This window comes from Schistocerca gregaria, chromosome 4 (assembly GCF_023897955.1).
Source record: "Schistocerca gregaria isolate iqSchGreg1 chromosome 4, iqSchGreg1.2, whole genome shotgun sequence".
NCBI classification, from domain to species: domain Eukaryota; kingdom Metazoa; phylum Arthropoda; class Insecta; order Orthoptera; family Acrididae; genus Schistocerca; species Schistocerca gregaria.
The window spans coordinates 486,570,788-486,583,102 of record NC_064923.1 but is presented as its reverse complement, the minus strand read 5'-3'; the positions used below and the strand labels follow the sequence as shown (position 1 = coordinate 486,583,102).

At 39.9% G+C, this 12,315-nt stretch overlaps 1 protein-coding gene across 2 annotated transcripts in view; it reads left to right on the top strand.

The window, feature by feature from the left end:
* The window catches only part of LOC126267265 (glutamate receptor 1-like), a 1,125,091-nt gene that overhangs the window by 1,067,505 nt on the left and 45,271 nt on the right, over positions 1-12,315 (top strand). For both annotated transcript variants that reach the window (XM_049972331.1, XM_049972330.1), the window contains exon 15: positions 363-607. In XM_049972331.1, the coding sequence (XP_049828288.1) occupies positions 363-607 (245 nt within the window). The remainder of the gene's footprint in view (positions 1-362; positions 608-12,315) is intronic.

The following is a 12,315-nucleotide window of genomic DNA, read 5'->3' as shown; positions in this document are numbered from 1 at the left end:
ATACCAGCGCACAGAATTGGCGGAAAGCACAGCCGGCTGCTTTCTGTGACGAGGTGACTGGAAAGTTTGTACAACGCCACTACAAATGTCTAAGTCGGAGCGGCGACTATTTAGAGAGGTAGCTGGAAGGTGTGGCTAACTGTTGGGAATAAATATTTTAGATTTTCGCTGTGGTTTGAATTTTGCGCCGGATCTGACAATACTTTTCGAATATCCCCCGTAATTACTCATTTATCAAGGATTTAATATTGCTCGAAACCGCCTAATAGCTCTCCTGTAACATATCTTACGAAATTTTAAGGAATTCGCATACTAGTGCAGTACTACACCAGTGTTTACCTGTTTCTTTCACTGCAACACAGAGGTCGCAGATCACGTTGTACAGCAAAATGTGGGAGTTCATGAACTCCCGCAAGCACGTGTTCGTGCGAACGTACGACGAGGGCATCCGAAGAGTGCGTACGTCGAAAGGAAAGTACGCTCTGCTGATCGAGTCACCTAAGAACGACTACATCAACGAGAGGGAGCCCTGCGACACCATGAAGGTCGGCCGCAACCTGGACGCCAAGGGCTTCGGTATCGCGACGCCACTGGGATCGCCCTTAAGGTAACAGGCGCTGCGATGCTACACTTACTTGAGACGTACGAGCTAGGGTCACAGTTTATTTCATTTTTACATTCCCGTACTTCGATCGCTAAAATCGCAACCCTTTAGATTTACTTTGTTGGCCGTCCGTCTGTCTGTCTGTCATTCCGATTGTTAAAAAAACTGCTTCTCAAGAAAGGGCAGATGTATCAAGTGAAAATCTATGGTACACACTACGGTCCACGGTCCCTTGGTGGTGTAAAAAATTGAAGCTTCTAAGTTAATGCAATCAACTGTACGGCCATTTATGTCACATAATTTGTATCCCGTTTACCCGGAATCATGAAATTGGCAAGAAACAAGATTTGACACTACAAGTGAAGGAAAAAATTCTAAAATTTTTAATTTTTGTTGTTATTGTTGCTGTTGTGGTCTTCAGTCCTGAGACTGGTTTTATGCAGCTCTCCATGTTACTCTATCCTGTGCAAGCTTCTTCATCTCCCAGTACCTACTACAACCTACATCCTTCTGAATCTGTTTAGTGTATTCATCTCTTGGTCTCCCTCTACGATTTTTACCCTCCACGCTGCCGTCCAATACTAAATTGGTGATCCCTCGATGTCTCAGAATATGTCCTACCAACCGATCCCTTCTTCTAGTCAAGCTGTGCCACAAGCTCCTCTTCTCCCTAATTCTATTCAATACCTGCACATTAGTTATGTAATCTACCCATGTAATCTTCAGCATTTTGTAGCACTACATTTCGAAAGCTTCTATTCTCTTCTTGTCTAAACTATTTATCGTCCACGTTTCACTTCCATACGTGGCTACACTCCATACAAATTCTTTCAGAAACGACTTCCTGATATTTAAATCTATACTCGATGTTAACAAATTTTTCATCTTCAGAAACGCTTTCCTTGCAATTGCCAGTGTACATTTTATATCCTCTCCACTTCGACCATCATAAGTTATTTTGCTCCCCAAATAACAAAACTCCTTTACAACTTCAATTGTCTCATTTCCTAATCTAATTCCCTCAGCATCACCCGACATAATTCGACTACATTCTATTATCCTCGTTTTGCTTTTGTAGATATTCATCTTATACCCTCCTTTCAAGACACTGTCCATTCCGTTCAACTGCTCTTTCAAGTCCTTTGCTGTCTCTGACAGAATTACGATGTCATCGGCGAACCTCAACATTTTTATTTCTTCTCCATGGATTTTAATACCTACTCCGAATTTTTCTTTTGTTTCCTTCACTGCTTGCTCAATATACAGATTGAATAACATCGGGGGGAGACTACAACCCTGTCTCACTCCCTTCCCAACCACGGCTTCCCTTTCATGTCCCTCGACTCTTATAACTGCCATCTGGTTTCTGTACAAATTTTAAATAGCCTTTCGCTCCCTGTATTTTACCCCTGCCACCTTTAGAATTTGAAAGAGAGTATTCCAGTCAACATTGTCAAAAGCTTTCTCTAAGTCTACAAATTCTAGAAACGTAGGTTTGCCTTTCCTTAATCTTTCTTCTAAGATAAGTCGTAAGGTCAGTATTGCCTCACGTGTTCCAGTATTTCTACGGAATCCAAACTGATCTTTCCCGAGGTCGGCTTCTACCAGTTTTTCCATTCGCCTGTAAAGAATTCGTGTTATATTTTGCAGTTGTGGCTTATTAAACTGATTGTTCGGTAATTTTCACATCTTTCAACACCTGCTTTCTTTGGGATTGGAATTATTATATTCTTCTTGATGTCGGAGGGTATTTCGCCTGTTTCATTCATCTTGCTCACCATTCATCTTGCGCGTATCAAGTTGAAATTTATGTCACACACGAAAGTCTAAGGCATGTGGACAGTGTAATGAATACAAGCATCTAGGTCATTACAATCAAATGATACGACGACTTGTGTCACATGTTTTGATACTCGCAAACTCACTCATCAAAGTCTATAATGATGAAATTTGGATAGAAGCAAAGTTTCGCCGTATGAACTAAAGTAAAATATCCGAAAACCCTTAATTTGTAATTATATCACACAAAAATAAATCTTTTGACATTTGTTACGCGGCTACAAACTTAAAATTAAAAAGTTCTAAAATATCTTAGAATTTTCGGGACTGATAATTTGTCTGTATCAGCGTCGATAATAGGCAAAAATCGCCGGGACTGTCGATTATCGGAATGGATGAACTTTCCAAATACTTTGACTTTGTACGGAACCTTCGCTGTGTGAATTGCAGACTCACGTATCTGGATTTTAACATTACAAGTAATTGTCACACTTTAATAAAAAAGATCAAAAAGAGGGAAAGATGAGGGCTTCTATTAAAGGGAGACGTGTATATTTCAAGTTAAAAGTAATAAAACATTATTGTCTGTGACAAGGGTCTGTCTTGTGACAGGGGATTTGACGATCACCTCTTGACTTAGATCACAATCGAACAGTGTAACGTATGTGCAACCAATACCGCAGCTATCAGTACACGGAATGTAACCTGCATAGCACTGTGTGCGTGTTGGGTGAGTGTCAGTGTCACTGCTCTTTAAACGCTCAAACAGATCGTTACATGAAAAACTTAAAACTAACCTTTTTATTAAGCTATCGGACTGACTTTTTTAATAAGAATTTACAAGTGACACAGAATCTGACTTGTGCAACGGAATTTACTGGATTATAGTACATGACATGTTGTGATGTATCAGTGTCTCTGTTTTGGCCCTACGTTCTGCAGTGACCTCTTTAGATTATTGCCTTTTTCCATGCGGTTTACAGCAATTCCAAATCGTGGAACAGACTTTACTCGTGCCATAGCACCAGGATGTTTTCCACCATGCATCAGCAGCAGCTAAAGCTTATTGTTATTTAGAATGAATTCAATGAAAAACAGTTTGCTTTGGTCCTGATAACTACTAAATAACTTGTGAGAAGGAATTTCATTCATTAAGTCTATTTAAAACTTCACAATCATCATGAATAATTATTAATAATGACAAAGACAATGACATATCTGCGCCAGATTAACAAATTATTTCAATTTCAAAGTTACATTAACATTTAGTAACCACAGCATATTATATAGATGTGGAGAATAACTATTATTCTTTGGAGGATAAAGAGGGTTCTTTAACTGACAGTCAAACCATAGGATTATTGCAAACTCGAACTAAGAATCACGAGGCTAGCCCTGCAATTGCTTTTGCGTTATGCTTGCGAATTTGATCTGCCTTCACTGAGTTGAGGGCAGTGTAACACGTGTTCTGTCTCCGAGCTCTCGACCGACACTGCTACTTCCCCTCTCGCAGACTGACCTCGTCTCACAGCTGTGCTTAGATTCGCTCTCCCATGTTTCGCCCTCAGATTGTTGCTATCGATAATTGAGTGCTTACAAAATGCAAAGAATAAGGTTGACTATATTGTCTTCAATGTAATGGCGAGTTCTGACACACTCCTTAGAACAGTTGAGTGTCTAAAATCGTGGGACAGACTTAACTCGTGCCTTGGCACCAGGATGTTTTTCACCAGAACGGGGATAGTTTCTGAGTAAACATGGTTGCATTAGGATAGTCACAGTAGGAAACTTTCTCTGGGATTCTGTCTCTTAAAGAAATAAAAATGCACTTTCTACACTGGTAAGAAGTGTTTCACTGAGCCTCATTGTAGACACATGACCATAATTCGTTAGTAAATGTGCAACTTCAATGTTAGATCTCTGACATGAGCAACATCACGTTTTCCTTTCTTTATTATGTAGGTAATAAAGCTTAATGGTGACCCTATTATTCAAGAGTTAATTTGTTTACATTATGTTTCGAATTACGTTTTGACAGGTTGCTGGACCATAGCTAATTTGCATTCTGGCATGCTGTGGAGTAGTCTGTGAGGGTAAAGAAGGTGTTCAGACAAACAGGAGCTGGGACTTAGCAGACAGTTCTTACTCCCAGCACGCACAGCAAGAAGCAACATCACAAATACACAACTAATTACTAGAAAGTGGACAAACGCAAATAACAACTGGGAAAAGATAGGACTCCTTTGTCGCAGAGAAAGAAGATCACATTATTTAATTTTTTAGATGCCGTTTAACTGAGGGTAAGAGTAATACAATGAGTAGTGTGAAGGGAGCAGCGTAGCTTGTGCAAGATGCAGCCAGCAATAACAGAGACGGAGTTTGCGGATGTTTTTGTTGTGTGAAGCGGCAAGGCTGGGATACTAGACAAGTGAGACATTGTGTCGCGACTTCAAATGTGTGTGAAATCTTATGGGACTTAACTGCTAAGGTCATCAGTCGCTAGGCTTACACACTACTTAACCTAAATTACCCTAAGGACAAACACACACATCCATGCACGAGGAAGGGCTCGAACCTCCGTCGGGACCAGCGGCACAGTCCATGAATGCAGCGCCTTATGTGTAGCGAGTATGACGACTCGTTCTCTGTTGCTACTTGATGGGATACGTGTGCTCTGAGGAGTCGAGGTAGCCGTGCGTAGGAGGTCAAGTGACTTGGCCACGACCACCACAACTGGGCGAAAGACGTACTGACGTGGTCTCAGAGGCGGATGTTGCAGATGTGTCACTTACAGGCCTTCGAGGCTAGTTCAGCTTCTCCTGTCGGGTTCAATTACATCGTAATATCGTAGTATAGGTTCTGCAGAAGGAGTAAATGCTAAATTAAGTATTTTTACATAAAATAGATATGTGTTAAGACAATGTGGAGTTTTTGGAGGCATAGGAACAAGTGGAAGACTTCGTGCACATGGCGTCAGTATTTTCTGTTCACTTGAGTTGCCAATTGAAATTTACTCGCAGGTTATACAATGTTTTCTGATACAGTACTGAGAAGAGTAGAAATTGTTCATGGAGCTTAGAATTCCTTATACATCTATGGACAAGGGAGTTCCTGAGACGGCCGTGCTGTGGGTAAACCTACGCTATACTCGTATGTTGGAAGATAATGTGAGCCCATTGGAGGAAGAAACTCCACTTGAAGAAAGCGAAAGTACAGTTTCTGAATCGAATGATTAGGGAGATACGACAACAAGAAATTCCTCTTGTTTTTCTGGCAAGATTCTGCCTCTCGGCCACGATCGAAGATATTCTACTAGCACACTTGTTTGAAAATGTATCAAACGCTCAAGAACCTGTTGGACGGAGAGCTATCAGACGTAATCAACCATTAAGATCCCAAGAAAGTGTGGAGAGTAAAGAGCATTAACTTAAAATATTCATTGGTGTGGCCATAGTGCCAGTAGCTGCTTTAAAATTCCTGAGGGTATTTTTGTTCTGTCCCTGCACCTACGAAAATGGATTTTTTAACCAGACACGTTTGGCTTAATTGAGCTAAAGCATCATCAGTGTCTGTAATTAAGTTATATTCATTTTATTTAGATTTGTCTGTGTTAGATATAATCATCGTCTAATTTTTAGATGTTCTGCAGCACTACGCATTTCTTATGTTTTTGACAAAACACTTTCATACACACCGCTGTATTCTGTTTGTTTTTGTACTTCAAGTATGTGTTGTTGTTTGTGTTTTGTACTGTTGCCAAAATAACCTTTTCAGTACTTGTCTTCCACCAACTACATTCTTTTTATTTTTTAGTTAGGTTATTGTATGTGTGTAATTCTATTTAACTATGTTTCTGAGTAGTTATGTACTGTGTAGGACCAGAAAAGGAATAGAAGTGAGTAATTTTTTTGAAGGGAGGGTGGAAACATAATGTGTGCACCTAAGTATATAGCAGTGTGATGGAGTGTGAGTGAGAGGATAAGGTGAGGAGCGAGAAGTGAAATGAAACTATGAGTAGGGAGTGGGGCAGAGGGACGTGTTGTGGGCGAGTGCGAGGAGGTGAAGGATGGGAAATGCTCTTTTCTTTTCGATGTATTTCTGTCAATTATGCTATATAGAGTCTGGTTTCCAATATTTATCAGGTCATTGAGGAACTATTTATTTTGTGTGTGTAAATTTTGGTGGAAAGGGAGGAGGTGTCCGTCTTTACTGATTTTTATGCTATTCACATCTTACTCAATATTGCTTGATGTATGCTCTTCTTCTTTTAGATGATCCGAAAATTTTGAATGATTTGAACAGTATTTAAGCGCTCTGATGTGTTCTTTATATTTTATGTCGAATGTCCTGCCAGTCATTCCAATGTATATCTTCTCACAAACTCTGGAACTGAGCGGATAGATACCACATTGTTGGTATCTCACTGGTTTGATTCAAGTTTTGGGATGTGCTTTTGTACAGAAGGTCTAAAACACAATGTTGAGTCAGCAGCAAATGAACAACATAAACGAGATATTATTATAGAAACTGAATATATAATCACTATAGAAGGAAGAAATGAAAACAGTAGTGTAAAAACGGGGCTAACTATGGAGTTACTAAAAGAAGAAACTAAAAACATAGCAGCATAGATTAAAAAAGAAAACAAAAAATTCTAAATTAATTGTGATTAAACAGCTTAAAAATCTAAATAAGTACCTGCAAGCACCAAATGTGGTTATTACAACATTTGAAATAAATAATAGTGTTGCACTCGTGAAAACAAAAGAATACATAGAAAAAAAAGAAGAAATCTTCAGCAACACCAACAGAAAAAAAGGTAAAATCAAACCCCAACTAACAGATTTCAAAAACATGTTAAAAACACACTCAGAAACGTAGGCCACAACATTAGATGTCAACCAAAGGTCCACAAAGAAAGTTATCCAGTTTGTCCAATATTAAATTTTAGAGCATCTCCAACATACGTATTAGCACAACAACTGTAGTCTCGCACTCGCACTCATGAAAACAAAAGAATACACAGAAAAAAAACAAAAGAAATCTTCAGCAACACCAACAGAAAAAAAGGTAAAATCAAACCCCAACTAACAGATTTCAAAAACATGTTAAAAACACACTCAAAAACGTAGGCCCCAACATGAGATGTCAACCAAAGGTCCTCAAAGAAAGTTATCAAGTTTGTCCAATATTAAATTTTAGAGCACCTCCTACATACCTATTAGCAAAACAACTGTAGTCTCGCTCACTCAGTATTATAAACTAGAAAATAATAGAACAATCGGAAATACCTCTCAACTTGCAGAACACAAAACAGACACTGAAATCCCTGACACAGCAACATTGCTCTCCTTTAGCGTAGAAAGTATATACAGTTACATTCTTTTTAATGAAACCAAAAAAGAATTGAATAAGAACTTAAAACACTCAACCAGCTACCTCATGAATGCTCAGAAGAAACCATAAAATTATTAGAGTTTAAACACAAGAAAATTATTTTGAATTCAATCAAGAATACTGTATACAAGAATAAGGTTTACCCATGGGTTCACGTATTTCAGGAATATTAGCCAACATTTTCATGAATCACATAGAAAAATTAATATTTAAAGCTACAATGTCATCTACTGGTATAGATATATGGATGACATAATATGCATGGTAGATTAACATAAAAACAGAATACAGAAACTACACAAAAACATAAAGTTCACAACAGAAGAAGAACAATAAAACAGACTCAACTTTTTAGACATAACTGTAAGAAAAGACAATAATAAACACACATCTGACATATACAGAAAAAGAAAGCTCACAGCAAGAGACACTATTTTAAATGCAACTTCAAACCACTCACAGAACCGCAAACAAGCAGCAATCAGATACATGTAAAACAGGCTGAACAAGGTCCGCCTAAACATTTTTAATTACCAGAAAGAGTTAGCCATTATAAAACAAATAGCATTAAAAATGGACACAAGGAAAGAATGATAGACAAACTAAACATTAAAAAATTAAAGAGACATCTAATGAGAAAAACTAACCAAACCACATTATTTCATGCAACTTGCACTACAACAAAAAATTGGAATACAGTGACCTATCACAACAAATTCACTCATAAAATAGGTAGCCTATTCAAAAAAGAAGGCATAAACATTGCTTAAAAACAAACCATTCCATAGAAAAGCTCATCCCAGAACTAAAATCAGAACCAGACAGATACCAACAATGTGGTATCTATCAGCTCAGCTGCAGACTGTGAGGAGATATACATTGGAATGACTGGCAGGACATTCGACGAAAGATATAAGGAACACACCAGAGAATTTAAATGCTGTACAAATCATTCAACATTTTGGGATCAGCTATAAGAAGAAATCCGTAGACAAAGCAATATTGAAAACGATGTGAACATCATAAAATTCAGTAAAGACAGACACCTTCTCCCTTTCCATGAAAATTTCCACACAGAAAAAGCATTAACACAAAATAATCAGCTGCTCAAAGACCAGATAAATAGTGAAAACCACACTGTATATAGAATAATTGACAAAATTACATGAAAAATAAAAGAGTCTGTCCCATCCTTCAGCCCCCTCTCACTCTCACACAACCCACCACCCCCCGCCCCTACTCACATTTTCATTTTATTTTTCGCCCCTTACCTTCCCCTCTAACTCACACTCCATTACACTGCTATATACTTAGGTCCACTCATTGCTATTCCTTCTCCACTCTTACACAGTACATAAATAGACATAATTAAACAGAATTACACGCATACAATAATGTAATTAAAAGATAAAAAGAACATTGTAGGTGAAAGGCAAAGTAGTGGAAATGATATGTTGGCAACACTACAAAACACAAACAACAACAATACATACTTGGCGTACAAAAACAACAGAATACAGAATACAGTGTGTCGTCAAAAACATAAGAAATGCATAGTACTGCAGAACATGTAAAAATTAGACCAAAATTATCAGGATCTAACACAGGAGAACAACGAAGTGCTAGCAGACGGCATTTCCCGATGTAAGCGAAAAATCAGCCCAAAATTCACCGTCAGTACAAATCAACCTGCTCTTAACGAAGTGTTTTTCGAACTAAATCAAAATGTATATAACTTAATTACACACCACTGATGATGCTTTACCTCAATAAAGCGAAACGCGTCTGGTGAAAAAAATCACGCATTTTTGTAGTCACAACGACAGAAAAAAATTACCTTCAAGCATTGACGTAATTCACCTAGGATCAGAAAATGGAACAAAGGTATTAGTAAGTCAGAGAGTAACGGGAAGAACACGGAAACAAAAATCTCTAAATTTTCCGGATGGTCCATCTTATAGGAGGAATCTCGCGGAAAATGTGAGTTGATGGACATATGCCAGGCACCCTCGATTACGTAAAATACTGATTGGGCAGAGGGTATGGAAGTCTGAAAGCACACTCGACGCACAACATTGTAATAACATTTCTTTAGTCAACGTATACCGACGTCTGTTTATTAGCAAAATAATGTTATCATCCAACACATGATAGGTTGGACCTTTTGGTACGTTCCTTCTTCAAAACTGATCTAGCGGCATTTTCATTAGTCTTTCTAAAGACCTTTTGCCTTTTGGTTTACGTTATTTATTGGTTTAGTGATTTTTGCATCTGAAATGCGGTTTATGTATTCCTTCCATTTTAATTAATACTGTTTTATTGTGTGAATTAAGTTTTGTGTATTCAGTTCAGCGCGAAAGTCGTCATTATTTTAATGCATCAAAGAATATCCAGCCATGTGTCTAAGGAAGTTCTTTAACATACTTATGTTCTCTGTTTATCCCAGTAATTTAGCGATCAGTTTTGAAAACTTACGGCAATGCAGATACTTTTTAAACCTTGTAGAACTTTAGTAGTTTATGTTAATTTCTTTCCCAACGTTATGCTTATATTTCTGAGGAAATAGTAGAATAGATCAAACGTATTTTGTATTTCATTATTTGCTCAATACGCATTATCGCACTATAAATATTTAAATGTACACTACTGGCCATTAAAATTGTTACACCCCAAAGATGTGCTACAGACGCGAAATTTAACCGACATGAAGACGATGCTGCGATATGCAAACTATTAGCTTTTCGGAGCATTCACACAAGGTTTGCGCCGGTGGCGACACCTACAACGTGCTGACATGACGAACGTTTCCAACCGATTTCTCATACTCAAACAGCACCTGACCGGCATTGCCTGGTGGAACGTTGTTGTGATGCATTGTGTAAGGAGGAGAAATGCGTGCCATCACGATTCATCATCATCATCTTAGCCGCATGCCTGTAACGGATGTGCAGCCACGTCGCGATCCCTGAGTCAACAGATGGGAACGTTTGAAAGACAACAACCATCTGCACGAACAGTTCGATGACGTTTCCAGCAGCATGGACTATCAGCTCGGAGACCATGGCTGTGGTTACCCTTGACGCTGCATCACAGACAGCACCGCCTGCGATGGTGTACTCAATGACGAACCTGGGTGCACGAATGGCAAAACGTCATTTTTTCGGATGAATCCAGGTTCTGTTTACAGCATCATGATGGTCGCATCCGTGTTTGGCGACATCACAGTGAACCCGCATTGAAAGTGTGTATTCGTCATCCCCATACTGGCATATTACTAGGCGTGATGGTTGGGGTGCCATTGGTTACACGTCTCGGTCACCTTTTGTTCACATTGACGGCACTTTGAACAGTAGGTGTAACATTTCAGATGTCTTCCGAGCCGAGGCTCCACCCTTAATTCGATCCCTGCGAAACCCTACATTTCAGCAGGATAATTCACGACCGCATGTTGCAAGTCCTGTACGGGCCCTTCTAGCTATAGAAAATGTTCGACTACTGCCCTGGCCAGCACATTCTCCAGATGTCTCACCAATGGAAAACGTCTGGTCAATCGTGGCCGAACAACTGGCTCGTCACAATACGCCAGTCACTGCTCTTGATGAACTGTGGTATCTTGTTGAAGCTGCATCCACGCTATGTTTGACGCAATGCCCAGGCGTATCAAGGCCGTTATTACGGCCAGAGGTGGTTGTCCTGGGTAATGATTTCACAGGATCTATGCAACCAAATTGCGTGAAAATGTAATCACATGTCCGTTTTAGTATAATATACACTCCTGGAAATTGAAATAAGAACACCGTGAATTCATTGTCCCAGGAAGAGGAAAATTTATTGACACATTCCTGGGGTCAGATACATCACATGATCACACTGACAGAACCACAGGCACATACACACAGGCAACAGAGCATGCACAATGTCGGCACTAGTACAGTGTATATCCATCTTTCGCAGCAATGCAGGCTGCTATTCTCCCATGGAGACGATCGTAGAGATGCTGGATGTAGTCCTGTGGAACGGCTTGCCATGCCATTTCCACCTGGCGCCTCAGTTGGACCCAGCGTTCGTGCTGGACGTGCAGACCGCTTGAGACGACGCTTCATCCAGTCCCAAACATGCTCAATGGGGGACAGATCCGGAGATCTTGCTGGCCAGGGTAGTTGACTTACACCTTCTAGAGCACGTTGGGTGGCACGGGATACATGCGGACGTGCATTGTCCTGTTGGAACAGCAAGTTCCCTTGCCGGTCTAGGAATGGTAGAACAATGGGTTCGATGACGGTTTGGATGTACCGTGCACTATTCAGTGTCCCCTCGACGATCACCAGAGGTGTACGGCCAGTGTAGGAGATCGCTCCCCACACCATGATGCCGGGTGTTGGCCCTGTGTGCCTCGGCGCCAAACACGCATACGACCATCATTGGCACCAAGGCAGAAGCGACTCTCATCGCTGAAGACGACACGTCTCCATTCGTCCCTCCATTCACGCCTGTCGCGACACCACTGGAGGCGGGCTGCACGATGTTGGGGCGCG